The sequence below is a fragment of the Heterodontus francisci genome, chromosome 1, assembly GCF_036365525.1.
Source record: "Heterodontus francisci isolate sHetFra1 chromosome 1, sHetFra1.hap1, whole genome shotgun sequence".
Taxonomy (NCBI): domain Eukaryota; kingdom Metazoa; phylum Chordata; class Chondrichthyes; order Heterodontiformes; family Heterodontidae; genus Heterodontus; species Heterodontus francisci.
Genome location: NC_090371.1, coordinates 12,753,077 through 12,772,453, shown reverse-complemented (window position 1 = coordinate 12,772,453; position 19,377 = coordinate 12,753,077). Strand labels below are relative to the sequence as shown.

The 19,377-nt window shown below is 45.5% G+C and overlaps 1 protein-coding gene across 6 annotated transcripts in view; it reads right to left on the bottom strand.

Moving 5' to 3' along the window:
• dysf (dysferlin, limb girdle muscular dystrophy 2B (autosomal recessive)) overlaps positions 1–19,377 on the bottom strand; it is a 361,838-nt gene that overhangs the window by 76,465 nt on the left and 265,996 nt on the right. For 5 of the 6 annotated variants that reach the window (XM_068028674.1, XM_068028673.1, XM_068028676.1 and 2 more), the window contains 4 exons: positions 15,566–15,731; positions 13,453–13,526; positions 11,887–11,946; positions 2,660–2,758 (listed from right to left, as the gene is read on the bottom strand). In XM_068028674.1, the coding sequence (XP_067884775.1) occupies positions 2,660–2,758; positions 11,887–11,946; positions 13,453–13,526; positions 15,566–15,731 (399 nt within the window). The remainder of the gene's footprint in view (positions 1–2,659; positions 2,759–11,886; positions 11,947–13,452; positions 13,527–15,565; positions 15,732–19,377) is intronic. The other variant, XM_068028677.1, reaches the window with a different exon arrangement.

Sequence of the window (19,377 nt, the reverse complement as noted above, 5' to 3'; positions counted from 1 at the left end):
ACAGGTAGGACTAAACTCCAACTATGCGTAGGGTAATTCATGTCATTGAAATGAATGCAAAGCTGCAATCCGCCACCACGCTGGGGGGACCCAGGAACTCCACAAACCTGCCACCAATTTAATTCCACTAAAATATCCCGTCATCGGGAATCCGACAAAACACCACCCACCTAATTATACCTGCCTAAATATATCACCCCGCATGCCACCAAATCCATCGCAGCGGACTGCATAAAATTCCCCCCATGATGTGTGGTGAATGTAGTGTGCTTTTGGACCTATGTTTCCTAAAGCTCTCCACCTCATGTCAGGGTCTGTTGTAAACTCATTGAGAGAGTCGGATTGCTGTGGTTAGTCAACAACTCCACTGTACCCTGTGACTACCAAGATGGTAGAAGGTGAACTAGATGGGCCTTGGTCTAGCAATTACTATGTACCAAGTTGGCCCTCAATTTTTAATACACCCAGTTCATTACAGATTAGAACTGCAACATCTATAGTATCAGCATATGTTCATACATCATGGATGTCTCACAGAACAAGGCCAACAACCTCAATTCTTTTTCCACTAACCAACACAGGAGACCAACTCAAGTCTACCGGCTTTCCCACATTCCAGGGGACATTCAATTGGATACATGTTGCTTATTCAGAGCCCTGTCCTGTATAAACTGAAAGGATTTTATTCACTCAAATGTTCAGCTGGTGCGAGATCACAAGCGTAGAATTATGCAGCTCAATATCTGCCACCCTGGAACATCGCACCAACATCATCCTTCCTTGAAGATGACAGAAAACCATAATGAAGTAAGGATAGCTTCCAAGATTAATGAAAAATGAGGGAAAAATGTATAAGAGTCAGTGAGGCAAGACTGAGCCAATTACAATATGAGGAACAGTTAGCGAAGTATCCCACAGCAAGTGGATTGTTGTGAATTAAGTGTTAACAGATTGCATTGAACAGTTGATGGAATACAATGAAGAGCTAGTGAAGAATATAGAAGAATTAATAGGGTTTGTTTGAAGTGTTGGTGGGCAACAGAGGAGTTAATGGTTTCCACACAAGGGTAGTGGAAATCTGGAATTCCCCCAAAAGCTATGGATGCTGGAACCAGTGACATTTTGAAGACTAAGGTAAACAGATATTTTTGTTGGACAAGGGTATCAACAGATATGGACCAAAGTTGGGTGAATGGAGTTAAAATGCTGATCAGCCATGATTTAATTGAATAGTGGAGTGTGCTTGAGGGGCTGAATGGCCTCCTTTTGTTCTTAATGATTCTATAATATCTGGGAGATGAAGGCTACTAACTGCAGCAAAATTTCATAATATACTTGCCAATACAGACTGTACACAATCTGTTAGAAGATACAGGTTCCATTTGGTGAATGGTGTTTCCTCAATAAGCAATTTCTTATGGGAGTGAGCCTTTAGTGGTAACAATCCCTGGCTCTGAGTCTGAAGGTGAAGGGTTCAAACTCACTCCAGATCCAGCGAGCGGAGGCCGGGCATCAGCTCTGAATACGAGGACTACGTGGGGATATGTGCGTATGATGGGAGCGAGTGGCCTCCCTATCATAAAAATAAGGGGTTGCCCATTTAAGACAGAGATGAGGAGAAATTTTTTCTCTCAGAGGGTCGTGAGTCTTTGGAATTCTCTTCCTCAAAAGGCGGTCTTTGAATATTTTTAAGGCAGAGGTAGTTAGATTCTTGATAAGCCTGGGGGTGGAAAGTTATCAGGGCTAGGTGGAAATGTGGAGTAATCAGTTCAGCCATGAACTTATTGAATGGCGGAGTAGGCTCAAGGGGCCGAGTGGCCTACTCCTGCTCCTAATTCGTATGTTCTTATGTAAAGGGCTATCATAAAAATACTTTGGGGGGAATTTTATGCTCTTCCCCACGCCGGGTTTGGAGGTGGGGAGAGCACATATTTGGGGACCTCCATCTCTGCTGAAATTAAGTCCAGGAGAGAAGGCCTGTGAAGAGGCGTCCTGTCGTGCCACCAATTAATGCCCAATTAAGGGCCTCATCCCACTGCCGCCACAATTAGCCGAGCAGTGGCGGGCCTGTTGCCACATGGGAAGCAGGCAAGCTGCTTCCTGGCTCCTTCATTAAAAGGCACTTACTGCCTGAACACGGGACCTGGAATCGGGAAGGGGGGGCCCGTTGAGAGCCACCCTCTGTCCTTGCTACCAAACGCCCAACACAGCCCTCCCCCACGACTCCCACCCCGCCAGACCCCTCCCGCGCTGACCTACCTGTGGCCTGGGTCCAGAGTCGCTCCTTGGCCTCAGTTGGGTGCTCCACCCGACAGCAGCCACCGCCTCCGAGGTGGCGCTGCTCAGTTAAAGAGCTGCTGGCCTCTGATTGGCCGACAGCTCTCAGCAGGCAGGGCTTCCATCGGCAGGTTCCTTGATCCTCTGGTAGGCCCGCCAGTGTCCAGTTAAGTGCCTAATTGGCACTTGATTCGGCAGGCCTTCCACAGTAGGGGGCGATGTGGCTCTTTTACCGGAGGTCAAGTCCCCCATCGCCTGGATAAAATCGCAGCCTCTTGACTGGGTTCAGCAAAATTCCTGATCCTACAACACCTGGACACCAAGGTGACTCACTGCAGTCAACACTGATTATACCCTTGACAGTACGGATTGCACATGGTACCTGAAGCGTGTCAAAACCTTTGTCCAGATAAGTTCCACATTTGTCGGTCTCACCCGTTGACGCATAGAACTTGCTCCACCAGTCCACAAACTCATCTTCCTAAAGAAATAAACAACATTATCTATGGCAGGTCCACTCATGAGGACTTAGCATCAAAAAAGTTCAGCTTGTGGTGTCAAACATCCACAGTCTCATCTATCTTGCTTGCATGCTTAGCTGTAATGACTCAGATCAAATCATTCCTTGATTACCCCTAGTAGCTTTCCTTGTTTTGCCACAGAACTGAAGGTGCTTGGAACATGTGGGTGAAATTATACATAATACAACGGCGAATCAGCAACTGATCTGATTATCTTTTCCATTAACTCCAACAAACACCTCTTTCAGTGGTAGTTTATCTCATTGCTGTCTGCGGGAAGTTTGTCAAAACCTCAGCCTTCTCCCTGATTACATCGGCTTTCCTGGCTCCCCCCTTTGGAGAGGGTACAGAGGAGGTTTACCAGGATGTTGCCTGGTCTGGAGGGCATTAGCTATGAGGAGAGGTTGGAAAAACTCAGATTGTTTTCACTGGAATGACGGAGGTGGCGGGGCGACATGATAGAGGTTTATAAAGTTATGAGCGGCAAGGACAGAGTGGATAGTCAGAAGCTTTTTTCCAGGGTGGAAGAGTCAGTTACTAGGGGACATAGGTTTAAGGTGCGAGGGGCAAAGTTTAAAGGGGATGTGCGAGGCAAGTTTTTACACAGAGAGTGGTGAGTGCCTGGAACTTGCTGCCGGGGGAGGTGGTGGAAGCAGGTACAATAGCGACGTTTAAGAGACATCTTGACAAATACATGAATAGGAAGGGAATAGAGGGATACGGACCCCGGAAGTGCAGAAGGTTTTAGTTTAGGCAGGCATCAAGATCGGCGCAGGCTTGGAGGGCCGAATGGCCTGTTCCTGTACTGTTCTTTGTTCGTTCTTGGTGACCTATTCAGTCCTGAGCTGAGATTCAATTTTCAATCAACCACACCCTCTCCACCCTCAAGGTTGTCTATCCCCACCTCCACAACAGCAATCATTCCTACCTCAACCCTACCTGTTATCCGTGCCTTAACCTCATGCAGGTTCGGACCCTGCTTGCATTTACCCTCCACAGTTCTAATCCCACCTACCCACCCAGTTCCTACATCACTTCATCCGTCTGTCCAACCTAATCTTAAATGTTAAGCAAAGCCTGGATGTTAGCTTGGAGGTGAGTTCCGTGATGGGGTGGCAGGGGCTTGCTACGAGGTCGCGAAACCCGGAAGAATGTGATTCCTGAATCTGCTCATGGAAAGCCTGATTCACAGGCTGGAGAACTTTTTAGCAGTGCCATAGGCTGAAGCCTATGCGAGCAGGTGTAGTGGAGGAAAGGGAGGGATTGTGGTTGGGGGAGGGGGGGTGCGGTCCAGATATTTGGTGGTGGGGGGCGTGTGGCTCAGATCACAGGAGGGGTGTCCAGATCACGGGTTGGGGCGGGTAGGGTGGTGGTGGGCAGTGATCCGGATTGCAGTCGGGTCGGGAGGGTCTATTTGTGGAGGATTAGTTGCTGGTCATGAGGTGTGATCCTGGTCGGGGAGAGGAATGGTGGTCATGTGGAGCACTTGGTGGCCAGGGCGGAGGGCTGTTGGTGGGGGGAGGGGTTGGGGGGGGGGAGGCGGGGCTGGGGGTTGCAGGTAACTGGGGGTCGCCTCCTGGAAGTTGCAATCCTACTCCTCCTGGTTCACAAGCAATGTTGTAAAGAAGCCACTCAGCTTATGGATTCAGCCCCTCTAGCCTCCTTTAATCGGCCAAGTTTCCCGAGGCCTGGGAAACCCAGCTACCCTGTATTTAAACACAGACGGATTATTAGGCAGCCTTACAGAATCATAGAAAGTTTAAGGCACAGAAAGAGGCCACTTGGCCCATCATGTCTGTGCCGGCCAAAAAACGATCCACCCATTCTAATCCCACCTTCCAGCATTTGGTGCATAGTCCTGCAGAGTACCGCACTTGAGGTGCATATTCAGACTCCTTTTGAATGAGTTGAGAGTCTCTGCCTCAACTACCCTTTCAGGCAGTGAGTTCCAGACCCCCACCTTCCACTGGATGAAAAAGATTTTCCTCATCTCCCCTCTAATTTTTCTACCAATCACATTAAATCTATGCCCCCTCGTCACTAACCTCTCTGCTAAGGTGAATCGACCCTTCACCTCCACTCTATTCAGGCCCCTCAGAAATTTGTACATTTCAATCAGATCTCCCCTCAGCCTTCTCTGTTCCAAGGAAAATAACCCCAGCCTATCCAATCTTTCCTCACAGCTGCATTTTTCCAGTCCTGACAACATCCTTGTAAATCTCCTCTGTACCCTCTCTAGTGCAATTACATCCTTTCTGTAATGAGGTGACCAGAACTGCACACAGAACTCAAGTTGTGGCCTAACCAATGAATTATACAGTTCCAGCATAACCTCCCTGCTCTTATATTCTATACCTCAGCTAATAAAGGAAAAGATTCCATATGCCTTCTTAACCACCTTATCGACCTGTCCTGCTACCTTCAGGGATCTGTGGACATTCACTCCAAGGTCCCTCACTTCCTATACACTTCTCAGTATTTTCCCATTAATCATGTATTCCTTTACCTTGTTTGACCTTCCCAAATGCATCACTTCACACTTCTCCAGGTTGAATCCCATTTGCCACTTTTCTGCCCATCTGACCAGACCATCAATATCAGTTCCGAAGAAGGGTCACTGACCCGAAACGTTAACTCTGCTTCTCTTTCCACAGATGCTGCCAGACCTGCTGAGTGAATCCAGCATTTCTTGTTTTTGTTTCAGACCATCAATATCTTGCTGCAGCCTACAGCTATCCTCCTCGTTATCAAAAAGGAGGTGGTGTTGGGTGTCTTGAAAAACATTAAGATAGATAGGTCCCCAGGGCCTGATGGGATCTACCCCAGAATACTGAGGGAGGCAAGGGAGGAAATTGCTGGGGCCTTGGCAGAAATTTTTGCATCCTCATTGGTTACAAGTGAGGTCCCAGAGGACTGGAGAATAGCCAATGTTGTTTCTTTGTTTAAGAAGGGTAGCAAGGATAATCCAGGAAATTACAGGCCGGTGAGCCTTACGTCAGAGGTAGGGAAATTATTGGAGAGGATTCTTCGGGACAGGACTTACTCCCATTTGGAAACAAATGAACTTATTAGCGAGAGGCAGCATGGTTTTGTGAAGGGGAGGTTGTGTCTCACTAACTTGATCGAGTTTTTTGAGGAAGTGACAAAGATGATTGATGAAGGAAGGGCAGTGGATGTTGTCTACATGGGCTTCAGTAAAGCCTTTGACAAAGTCCCTCATGGCAAACTGGTACAAAAGGCGAAGTCACATGGGATCAGAGGTGTGCTGGCAAGATGGATACAGAACTGGCTCGGTCATAGAAGACAGAGGGTAACACTGGAAAGGTGCTTTTCTGAATGGAGGGATGTGACTAGTGGTGTTCCGCAGGGATCAGTGCTGGGACCTTTTCTGTTTGTAGTATGTATAAACAATTTAGAGGAAAATGTAGCTGGTCTGATTAGTAAGTTTGCGGACGACACAAAGGTTGGTGGAGTTGTGGATAGTGATGAGGATTGTCAGAGGATACAGCAGAATATAGATCGGTTGGAGACTTGGGCGGAGAAATGGCAGATGGAGTTTAATCCGGACAAATGTGAGGTAATGCATTTTGGAAGATCTAATACAGGTGGGAAGTATACAGTAAATGGCAGAACCCTTAGGAGTATTGACAGGCAGAGAGATCTGGGCGTACAGGTCCGCAGATCACTGAAAGTGGCCACGCAGGTGGATAAGGTAGTCAAGAAGGCATACTGCATGCTTGCCTTCATCGGTTGGGGCATAGAGTATAAAAATTGGCAACTCCTGCTGCAGCTGTACAGAATCTTAGTTAGGCCACACTTAGAATATTGCGTGCAATTCTGGTCGCCACACTACCAGAAGGATGTGGAGGCTTTGGAGAGGGTACAGAGGAAGTTTACCAGGATGTTGCCCAGTCTGGAGCACATTAGCTATGAGGAGAGGATAAACTCGGATTGTTTTCACTGGAACGACGGAGGTGGAGGGGTGACATGATAGAGGTTTACAAAGTTATGAGCGGCATGGACAGAGTGGAGAGTCAGAAGCTATTTCCCAGGGTGGAAGAGTCAGTTACTAGGGGACATAGGTTTAAGGTGCAAGGGGCAAAGTTTAGAGGGGATGTGCGAGGCAAGTTCTTTACACAGAGGGTGGTGAGTGCCTGGAACTTGCTGCTGGGGGAGGTGGTGAAAGCAGGTACGATAGAGACGTTTAAGAGACATCTTGACAAATACATGAATAGGATGGGAATAGAGGGATACGGTCCCCGGAAGTGCAGAAGGTTTTAGTTTAGACGGGCATCATGATTGGCGCAGGCTTGGAGGGCCGAATGGCCTGTTCCTGTGCTGTACTGTTCTTTGTTCTTGTTCTTTGTTATTTAACAAACGGTCAATCTTTGTGTCGTCTGCAAACTTCTTGATCATACTCCCTACATTTATGTCCAAATTGTTAATATAAAGCAGAAAAAGCAGGGGACCCAGTGCTGAGCCCTGCGGAACACCACTGAAACAGCCCTCCAGTCGCAAAAACACCCGTCAACAATCACCCTTTCTTTCCTGCCACTGCTGCATTTCCAGTCTGCCCTGTGAGACCTTGTCAAAAGCCTTGCTAAAATATATGATATTATGATAATATTTAAATGACCAACCTGCTTTCAGTGATTGGATTGATTGCTGCCCATGTCCCGCCTCTGTTAAAATCAGCAGTCAGTGTGTTCGAGGAGGTTTGGGTTCCCATTCCAGATTTTTTGCATTTAACCTTTAGCACAACCCTAATCCATCTATTTTTAGGAGTTAACATTCAACCCATAGTTTCTGCCTCGACCACTGACCCCGGAAGTGAATTCAACAGCCTCACAACTCTCTCTCTGTTGGAGCCTCTCCTGCCCTCTATTCTAAATCTCTTACATTTAATCTTGTACTCTATAGTCCTTCATTCTCGAACCCCTCGACTACTGGAAACAGGCTGCCTTTACACACCCTCTCTCATCCTTTTGTCATCTTAAAGGAAAGAAAGACATTTTTTAAAAAAGCCTCTTTTGTTTGTATTTTGAATTGATTGCATGAAACATTTATTTCAGCCAATACTGTACAGAAGCCGAGAAGGAGTAAATCTTCATCGAAGATTGAAGACCATTTGGTGCTCAGTTCGTGAGTTTTCAAACCTGGTTTATTGAGGGAAACTTCATTTCCCTACAACATGTCAAGGAACAAACCCACTGTGCATCAAGTGGTCATTTTGCTTATATTTCTTGAGTGGGAGTATGGAGGAACTGACACATCAGTGACACAGGCTCCGAACTCACCCTGAAAGGAAGAGGTTGACATTAAACCACCCTTGCCTGCAGCCCTTCCCCCCTTCCTAACATCCTCCCAAAAAATTGGGGAAACAACCATCCAGATCTCTTTGCTCCTTCTGACTGTTCAAGCGGGCAGCAGAACTCATGAGATTATTGCTTTCATGCAGACATTGGATCGTAAGTGATAAACGCAAGGGTCATTAATGACTCACCCACATCATCTCCCGAGTCTGCCAGTGTAACGATGCAATGAAAACAAAACATCAGTTAGTCCAGGAGTTAGCAAGTAAACACTGAATCACTCCACAAGTGGAACGGGATCATCTTCTGTTCCAGGAGGTAGCTGGATAGGTGTGGGGTTTGGGCAGTTAAAATCCCATCAAGTTCAGAGCTAAAGTGGGAACTGGAAGTCTACATCATGTCTTTCCTTTTCTCTAACTCCTTCAGGTTATTTTACTCCAGTCTCCCTCTGATTTATTGCCTATAGCAATCCTCTCCAGAATCATGATTGGATTGTGTAAAAGGAAGGGGCCTTACATTTACATAGCGCCTTTCAGTTCCTTAGACTGTCCCAAGGTGCTTTACAGCCAATTAAGTACTTTTTGAACTGTAGTCACTGTTGTAATGTAGAAAATTTGGCAGCCAATTTGCACACAGCAAGATCCCACAAACAGCAATGACCAGATAACCTGTCTTTGTGATGCTGGTTGAGGGGTAAATATTGGTCAGCGGGGGTGGGGGAAGGAGGGGGGACCTCCCCTGCAACTTTTCAAAATAGAACTATGGGAGCTTTTCTGTCCAGCCCCAAGAACAGATGGGGCCTCAGTTTAATGTCTCGCCCAAAGGACAGTATCTGCGACAGTACAGTACTCCTGTGGCACAGTGACGCAGTGGTTAGCACCACAGCCTCACAGCTCCAGTGACCCAGGTTCGATTCTGGGTACTGCGTGTGCAGAGTTTGCAAGTTCTCCCTGTGACCGTGTGGGTTTCCGCCGGGTGCTCCTCTTTCCTCCCACAGCCAAAAACTTGCAGGTTGATAGGTAAATTGGCAATTGTAAATTGCCCCTAGTATAGGTAGGGGAATTGAGGGAAGGCAGGGATGTGAGAGGGTAATGGGATTAATGTAGGATTAGTATAAATTGATGGTCAGCACAGACTCGGTGGGCCGAAGGGCCTGTTTCAGTGCTGTATCTCTAAATAAATAAATACTGCACCAGGAGTCTCAGCCTGGATTATGCGCTGAAGTTTCTAGAGTGGGGCTTGAACCCACAATCTTCTGACTCAAAAGTAAGAGACCCACCAACTGAGCTGCAACTTACATGTGAAACAAGACACTCTACAATGTTTTATCCCAAATCTCCTCCATTGGTTAATCCACGTTAAAAAAATTGCATTCCTCATTTATTTACAGAGGAATGTTCAGTGGTAGCACTTTTGCTACTGACTCTGACTCAAAAGGTTGTGGTTTCCAAGCACCGACTCCAGAGACCTGAGCACATAATTTAGACCGACACTTCTGCTGCAGTAGTGCAGGAGTGCTGCACTGCCGGAAGTGCCATCTTTTGTGGCCCCGTCTGGCCTCCACGGTGCTATTGTCCTGGTTAATAGTTATCACTCAACTAAGGCTACCCAAATCTGATTATCTGGTCATTTATCTCATTGCTATTTATGGGATCTTGCTGTGCACAAACTGACAGCTGTATTTCCCAACATTGCAACAATGACGACACTTTGAAAGCACTTTTTTGGCTGTGAAGTGCTTTGGAAAGCTCTGAGGTCGTGAATAGGTGCTTTAGAAATGCAAGTTCTTTCTTTCAAGACTGATGTCACTATGTATTACTCCAACTATGCTTTCCTTCATCGGACGGGGTATTGAGTACAAGAGTTGGCAGGTCATGTTACAGTTGTATAAGACTTTGGTTCGGCCACATTTGGAATACTGCGTGCAGTTCTGGTCGCCACATTACCAAAAGGATGTGGATGCTTTGGAGAGGGTGCACAGGAGGTTCACCAGGATGTTGCCTGGTATGGAGGGCGCTAGCTATGAAGAGAGGTTGAGTAGATTAGGATTATTTTCATTAGAAAGACGGAGGTTGAGGGGGGACCTGATTGAGGTGTACAAAATCATGAGAGGTATAGACAGGTTGGATAGCAAGAAGCTTTTTCCCAGAGTGGGGGATTCAATTACTAGGGGTCACGAGTTCAAAGTGAAAGGGGAAAAGTTTAGGGGGGATATGCGTGGAAAGTTCTTTACGCAGAGGGTGGTGGGTGCCTGGAACGCGTTGCCAATGGAGGTGGTAGACGCGGGCACGATAGCGTCTTTTAAGATGTATCTAGACAGATACATGAATGGGCAGGAAGTAAAGAGATACAGACCCTTAGAAAATAGGCGACATGTTTAGATAGAGGATCTGGATCGGTGCAGGCTTGGAGGGCCGAAGGGCCTGTTCCTGTGCTGTAATTTTCTTTGTTCTTTGTTCTTTGTTCTAACTCCAGCTTTCCCAGGACTTCAAAACTATGGATCCCCTCAGCCCCCACAGTTTTCATATCACCAACAATCTGCAGGGTCTTAAAAGTTCAAACCTGTCATCATCTAATCACTGCTTCCTGATTAAGATTCTCTTCTTCTCTAATCTTTTTATTCTTCTTGTTGTCCTCTACAATTGGCTTTCTTCTCTTTCATTAACAGATCCAGTCTTTAGCTCAACAGTAACAATGCCACCTCTGAGTCAGTAGAAGCACAAGTCTCTATCCCCACTTCACCCGGTCACAGGGAGCGGAGCGCGAAGCACTGACTCTTCATTCTGTGTTTACATCTAGCAGGATATTCATGTCTGATGAGTGTTGATCACTTCCTCCCTTCATCGTATAGGTTGTGAGAGCCCATAAAACCTCCTGCCATGAAGGACTTGGGATGCTTTGCTTATTGCCCATCTCTTGCTACTCTGAGAAGATGGTGCAGAGGTTGGCTCAGAGTTAACCAGGCATCCAGCAATGACCATATCCCATGAACGAATAAAAAAAAAAGTGTGGCTGGAGTCACATGAAAGCTAGAACAGGTAGTGGGGGTAGGTTCCCAGTTGAGTTTTGACAACAATCTAGCTGTTCTCGCGACCATTTCTTCCTTATGTTAACCCATAAATTAGCAGATTCATTGAGTTCAAATTTCCCAACATGCTATGGTGGGATTTGAACTCATTACATCACTGATGTTAGCCCAGTACCATGGTTGCAAGGTTACAGCACCCACATAAAAGATACAGTTACATGGAACACAGATGGTCCAACACCAAAAGGCTATCCATTCCACAGGATTTTAGTTCTCCAAGCTCCACCTCTGAAACCCACAACCTCTAACACCTCGAGGGACAAAGGCAGCAGATAAATAGGAACACCCTCAACCTCCAAGTTCCCCTCCAACTTCCATGCATCTTAATCTGGACATAATCGTTGCTCATCCATTGTCGCTGAGTCAAAATCCTGGAACTGCCTACCTAACAGCACTGTGGGTGTATCCACACCACACGGAGTGCAGTGGTTCCAGGAGAAGACTCACCATCACCTTCTCAAGGGATGGGTAATAAATACCAGTGTCACCCCAAAGAATGAGAAACAAAAAAAAGGATTAGAAAGATCAAAATTCTTCACTGTGAAGTCTTCAGGAACCTGTGTAGAGTTTCCCAGAAGAAACAGGCCAATACACATAACCCAAGGAAATTTTAGCCAGATTATTAACTAATTGAATAAAAGTGCCCAAAAATCTGATATTGAAGATAGGTAAATGAAGCCATACGTACATGGAGACTGGACATAGAAGGGAATTTATTCAAGGTTGAGCTGGTCATGCAGCCTGCAAACTGCAAATTAAAAGGAGTTGTTAGAAGGGTTAGTGCAACAGCAACAGCATGAATGAGTACATCCACACACATACAAGGACATCTCCATCCAGACACCTCCTCAAGGCAGAGTCTCAACTGCAACATCCAGGATTGGGCATAAAACACCATTCATTCATCCCATCGTCATTGGGTCAATATGATGGCAGGAAAGGAACACCTGATTCAATATGGTTTCAATGTCTGAAGCATCAACGATTAGATATTCCTTCTACTCACCCTGTGATCTTCTGGGAGAGGTGAGAAGACCATATAAAAATCCAAGGCCGATGAGGGGGAAAAAATCTAGAAAATTGCTCTCCACCCAGCTTAGTCGACTGAAAACAAGTCCAAGAGACCACATTGACCAAGCTTGTAGTGCCTGGTATTCCACCTAGCTATTAAAATATGCAATCTTCACCACAGGCAGGAACTGGTCCTGCTGCCCTGTGAATGTATGCAGAGAGTTAGCACCCACCACATGAGCTGAGATCTTGGTTCAAGGGTCTACTATCCACTGAGTAAGAACTGCCCAACATCTAATCTAGCTATACCCTTGTTTAATTCATATGCTTGACTCCTGGTCATCCCCAGTCTATTAAATTGAAATAATCTACCAGTCGAAACACTATTTCACCATTTTATATACATCAAGTCACCTTCTAAAGTGAGTAGATCCAGTTTTTTTAAGCCTCTCAGAGTAACTACTGTATTTTAAGCTTAGAATCATCCTTGTAACCCTCCCTTGAACCGCCTCGAAAGCCTCTATATACCCATCATATGACAGGACCAAAACTGAAAGCATTTTTTGAATGGGGGTCCAGCCAAAACAGATTATCTGGTCATTATCAGACTGCTGTTTGTGGGAGCTTGCAGTGCACAAATTGCCTGCTGCTTTTCCTACATTGTAACAGTGACTACACCTCAGAAGTGCATCATTGGCTGTAAAGCACTTTGGGACGTCCTGAAAAGCGGTACAGAAATGCAAGTCTTTTTTTTCTTCTTACCCATCTATGTGTGAATGTAGGTAAAAGCCCAGAAATTCTGACGCTATTACACTAAGGGCATCCTGTAATACTGGGTTAGTGATCAATGACATGGTGTACACATGTTGGGGTTTGACCACAGCACAGATTAGGCACAAGGCAAAGCTGATTGCAAGACAATGGCAATGAGAGTTAATAGAGGGCACAGCATTCCACAAGGTTTGTGTCTTTCATTGTCACTTGCTGTCCAATTAATCATTAAACTGAAACTGAAACCAATACAGGGCAACTGGTCAGACGAGCACTAGAAAGAAGAAACACAAATACTTCAAACACCAGCAAACTGAGTCCTTATGGTGCAGTGAGAGACACCCACAGAGCTGGATTAGAGCTTGGATAGAGATAGATATAAATACATCACTGATAGAGAGGACCAAAAACTTGGCAGTAATATTTCTCCAGTTCTGTTATGAATGTGATTTGAGGCTTGAAACACATTTACCTGGCTTGAGATCAGAGGCTGTCTGTCATCGATGTCAATTAGGACTTCGTCTCGGAGTGAGGGACTTTGTTCATCTATAGAGAAAGAGAAAAAAGATGCTTCAAGCCAACTGGTTTAGCCTCAGACCTGCTGTAGTTACACACTCTTCCCAGTGAAGGCACCATTGGTGGGGAGGTGTTAATACAACATGACAGGTTTACATAGACAGTTCCCAATATTAATATGGACATAGGGATTTATCACAGAAATAGAAAAATAAAGACTGAATGTAAGATTTTAAAAAGGGGATTGATTTACGCCATGATCCAGTTATCCCTCAACTTCTAAGCTTACTTCTCCTGAAGTGTACATTTGGTTTTGACTTGACTTGCAATGCGCAATGTAGTATGACCAAAACCATTTGACCTGAATTGGTTATTATATATAACATCCAAAACACATCTGCTGAGTTAACGGTGTGGTTTAAATAAATCAGGAAGAGTTTGTGGCAGTGTAAACTCAAGTCCGGGCCAATAATAATCCCCCGACCAACATGACTGAAACTGAATATCTCATCATTATCATGTTTACTGTTTGTGGGAGCTTGCTGTGCACTAATTGGATGCCGCCTTTCCCTCCAAGACAACAGTGACTGCACGTCAAAAAGTATTCCATTGACTGAGCACTTTAAATATAATTGATTGGCCAAATGCGTCTAACATTTGGGACAGGTTCTCTTATATACCCATGGTTGTATAACTAAGTTCATTGGACCATTCCAGCAGGGTGCAAATCATTTAACACATGCATCCAATGTCCTTACACTTCGTATTCACAATGTGCACAGTGATGATGAGCTTGAAGTTTGCACACCATTCTGTGGTTCTCAGAGAACATTGAGTGTGTGCACAGACTATTGCCAATTAGTCATATAGGGTCCAAAACTCTGTCAGGTCCATCCTATTCTTGCTGATCTTCAGTAGCCACCCATCTTCACCCTTGTTCACTAATCCCTCCACGGTTTTGCTCTTCCCTAACTGTATGCCCTCCTCCAACAGTGGGTCGAAATCCGCATCCTTCTGTCTGCTATCTCTGGCCTCCTGCTCCTGTCATTTCCTCTTACTCCTTCAGCTGCCTTGGGACCAGACGCTCTGGAAATGCCAGCCCAAACTGCACTGGCATGCTGCCTCTCTTAGTTATCAACCATGGTTCAGTTGATAGCACCCTCACCTCTGAGTGAGAAGGTTTTGGGTCAAACCCCACTTCAAAGACTCGAGCACATAAGCCATCCTGGCACAACCACTGAGGGAGTGCTGCACTGTCAGAGGTGCCGTCTTTCAAATGAAATGTTAAACATAGGCCTTGTTTGCCCTCCAAGGTCGATGTAAAAGATCCCATGGTATTTGAAGTCCATGGGGACGGCACCATAGTGGTAATGACACTGAACTAGTAATCCAGAGGCCTGAACTAATGCTCCGGATACATGATTTCAAATCCCACCAGGGCAGCTGGGGAATTTAAATTCAATTAATTAATAAATCTGGAATAAAATGCTAGTCCCGGTAATAATAATCATGAAACTACCATCGATTGTCGTAAAAACCCATCTGGTTCACTAATGTCCTTTAGGGAAGGAAATCTGCTGTCCTTACCTGGTCTGGCCTACATGTGACTCCAGACCCACAGCAATGTGGTCGACTCTTAACTGCCCTCTGAAATGGCCGAGCAAGCCATTCAGTTTAAGGGCAGTTAGGGCAATAAATGCTGGCCTAGCCAGCGATGCCCACATCCCATGAACAAATAAAAAAAAGGCAGTGGTGTTCTCCCTAGCATCCTGGACAATATTTATCCAGCAACCAACATCACTAAAACAGAGACAATCTCCTTGAGTGTACTTTCAACCCCACAGAAGAGAGCAGAATCTGAGAGCATATTTGTTCTGCTGTGTTTGTGCCATCTCTTTGAAAGATTGTTAGTCCTAAACCCCAGTTTTTTTCCCCAACCCTAACTCTCACGTGACTGCTCAGTGTCCGCTCTGTAAAGACTCCTCTAACATTCACCAGGTTAAAGTAGCTGCCAGTTGTTATGTCAGTAGGCACATCGGACAGGCATTGAAAGACGAGCAATCTCTTACCAGTCTGAAGAGTAGCAGAATCCCTCTTCTCCATGTAAGGATCACAATAGAAATCTGCCAGAGACCTGATGGTGCACTGTCCGACTATAGGTCTTCTCCCAAACTGTCTGTTATCAATCACCTTGACAGTGATGGGTGGGGAATACAGTTCCTCTTTTGGTAAACGCTTGGGGTGTAGGGGAAGTTAAAAGAGAATTGAAAGGGTCAGAAATAGTGAAAGATCATAATAAAGTCTCTTGACCTCTCTGTCCTTGGCCTCCTACACTGTTCCAATGAATCTCAACATAAACTCGAGGAACAACACCTCATCTTTCAATGATAAAACCTTACAGACTCAATATCAAGTTCAACAATTTCAGATCATGTCCACTGCCCCCATTTTCTTCGGACAGCTGCTGTTGGTAATGATCCCATTGCTCCCATTTCCATTTCTTCTCAACCAATCTTTTCTTTCTTTATCTGTCCCATCTATGTTTTGCCTTGCACCATCATTGCCATTTATTCTCTCCTGTTTTTCACCCAATCACACACCTTTCCTTTTGTTCTTTCCTCTCCTCCCCCCTTTCCCTGCAATTGTACTTGCTTAAAACTTGCCACATCTCTAACTTTCCCCTGTTCTGATGAAAGGTCATCGACCTGAAACGTTAACTCTGTTTCTCTCTCCACAGATGCTGCCTGACCTGCTGAATATTTCCAGTATTTTCTGTTTTCGTAACAAAATACTTAGATAGTCCTTCCAGAGACACAGGTGAGTTTAGAACAAAGAACAAAGACAATTTCAGCACTGGAACAGGCCCTTCGGCCCTCCAAGCCTGCGCCGATCCAGATCCTCTATCTAAACCTGTCGCCTATTTTCTAAGGGTCTGTATCTCTTTACTTCCTGCCCATTCATGTATCTGTCTCGATACATCTTAAAAGACGCTATCGTGCCCGCGTCTACCACCTCCGCTGGCAACGCGTTCCAAGCACCCACCACCCTCTGCGTAAAGAACGTTCCACGCATATCCCCTCTAAACTTTTCCCCTCTCACTTTGAACTCGTGACCCCGAGTAATTGAAACCCCCACTCTGGGAAAAAGCTTCTTGCTATCCAACCTGTCTATACCTCTCATGATTTTGTACACCTCAATCAGGTCCCCCCTCAACCTCCATCTTTCTAATGAAAATAATCCTAATCTACTCAACCTCTCTTCATAGCTAGCACCCTCCATACCAGGCAACATCCTGGTGAACCTCCTGTGCACCCTCTTCAAAGCATCTACATCCTTTTGGGAATGTGGCGACCAGAACTGCACGCAGTATTCCAAATGTGGCCGAACCAAAGTCTTTTACAACTGTAACATGATCTGCCAACCCTTGTACTCAATACCCCGTCCGATGAAGGAAAGCATGCCGTATGCCTTCTTGACCACTCTATTGATCTGCATTGCCACCTTCAGGGAACAATGGACCTGAACACCCAAATCTCTCTGTACATCAATTTTCCCCAGGACTTTTCCATTTACTGTATAGTTCACTCTTGAATTGGATCTTCCAAAATGCATCACCTCGCATTTGCCCTGATTGAACTCCATCTGCCATTTCTCTGCCCAACTCTCCAGTCTATCTATATTCTGCTGTATTCTCTGACAGTCCCCTTCAGTATCTGCTACTCCACCAATCTTAGTGTCGTCTGCAAACTTGCTAATCAGACCACCTATACTTTCCTCCAAATCATTTATGTATATCACAATCAACAGTGGTCCCAGCACGGATCCCTGTGGAACACCAATGGTCACACGTCTCCATTTTGAGAAACTCCCTTCCACTGCTACTCTCTGTCCCCTGTTGCCCAGCCAGTTCTTTATCCATCTAGCTAGTACACCCTGGACCCCATGCGACTTCATTTTCTCCATCAGCCTACCATGGGGAACCTTATCAAACGCCTTACTTAAGTCCATGTATATGACATCTACAGCCCTTCCCTCATCAATCAACTTTGTCACTTCCTCAAAGAATTCTATTAAGTTGGTAAGACATGACCTTCCCTGCACAAAACCATGTTGCCTATCACTGATAAGCCCATTTTCTTCCAGATGGGAATAGATCCTATCCCTCAGTATCTTCTCCAGCAGCTTCCCTACCACTGACGTCAGGCTCACCGGTCTATAATTACCTGGATTATCCCTGCTACCCTTCTTAAACAAGGGGACAACATTAGCAATTCTCCAGTCCTCCGGGACCTCACCCGTATTTAAGGATGTTGCAAAGATATCTGTTAAGGCCCCAACTAATTCCTCTCTCGCTTCCCACAGTAACCTGGGATAGATCCCATCCGGACCTGGGGACTTGTCCACCTTAATGCCTTTTAGAATACCCAACACTTCCTCCCTCCTTATGCCGACTTGACCTAGAGTAATCAAACATCTGTCCCTAACCTCAACATCCGTCATGTCCCTCTCCTCGGTGAATACCGATGCAAAGTACTCATTTAGAATCTCACCCATTTTCTCTGACTCCATGCATAACTTTCCTCCTTTGTCCTTGAGTGGGCCAATCCTTTCTCTAGTTACCCTCTTGTTCCTTATATATGAATAAAAGGCTTTGGGATTTTCCTTAACCCTGTTTGCTAAAGATATTTCATGACCCCTTTTAGCCCTCTTAATTCCTCGTTTCAGATTGGTCCTACATTCCCGATATTCTTTCAAAGCTTCGTCTTTCTTCAGCCTCCGAGACCTTATGTATGCTTCCTTTTTCCTCTTAGCTAGTCTCACAATTTCACCTGTCATCCATGGTTCCCTAATCTTGCCATTTCTATCCCTCATTTTCACAGGAACATGTCTCTCCTGCACGCTAATCAACCTCTCTTTAAAAGCCTCCCACATATCAAATGTGGATTTACCTTCAAACAGCTGCTCCCAATCTACATTTCCCAGCTCCTGCCGAATTTTGGTATAGTTGGCCTTCCCCCAATTTAGCTCAATTTAGTCATTGAGTGTTGCTTTGCCTGGGATCCTGACATTTTCCGCAGAAATGTGGTGGAGAGCCACGTGGTTCTCCTACAATATAATTCTGTCAATTACCACATTCTGGGGTTTTAAGATAAGCTCCTTTGTTCAGTGGGAAATGTTTGCAATAGTAGGGATTAACGGGAGGGCTTTCAGCGGGAGACTTAGAATAATAGAGGAAAGAGTTTCATCGGAGAGTTTGGGTACTAAAGGGATGGGCTTTGATGGGACAGGTCACTGAGTTAGGAACATAAGAACAGGAGGCCATTTAGCCCCTAGAGCCTGTTCCACCATTCAATGGGATCATGGCTGATCTGCAACATAACTCCATAGACCTGCTTTTGCCCCATATCCCTGAATACCTTTGGTTAACAAAATGCTCTCAATCTCAGATTTCAAATTAACAACTGATCTAGGATCAATTACTGGTTGCTAGAAGAGAGTTCCAAACTTCTACCACTCTTTGTGTAGAGAAGTGATTCCCAATTTCACTCCAGAAAGGTCTGGTTCTAATCTTTAGACTGTACCCCGAGTCCTAGACTCCCCAACCTGCGGACATAATCCTGCACTCCCTCCAAGGCCAATATATCCTTCCTAAGGTGTGGTGCCCAGAACTGCTCACAGTAACTCCAGGTGTGGTCTAACCAGGGCTTTGCATAGTTGAAGCATGACTTCTACCTCCTGATATGAACTGCCTGCATTCGGACATAGGCTAGCAGAAGGGGCAGAGAGATGGAAGCAGAGATATTCAATGACTTCAAAAGGAAATTGGATGGCCACTTGAAGGAAATTAACTTACAGGGCTACAGGGATTGAGTGGGGGAGT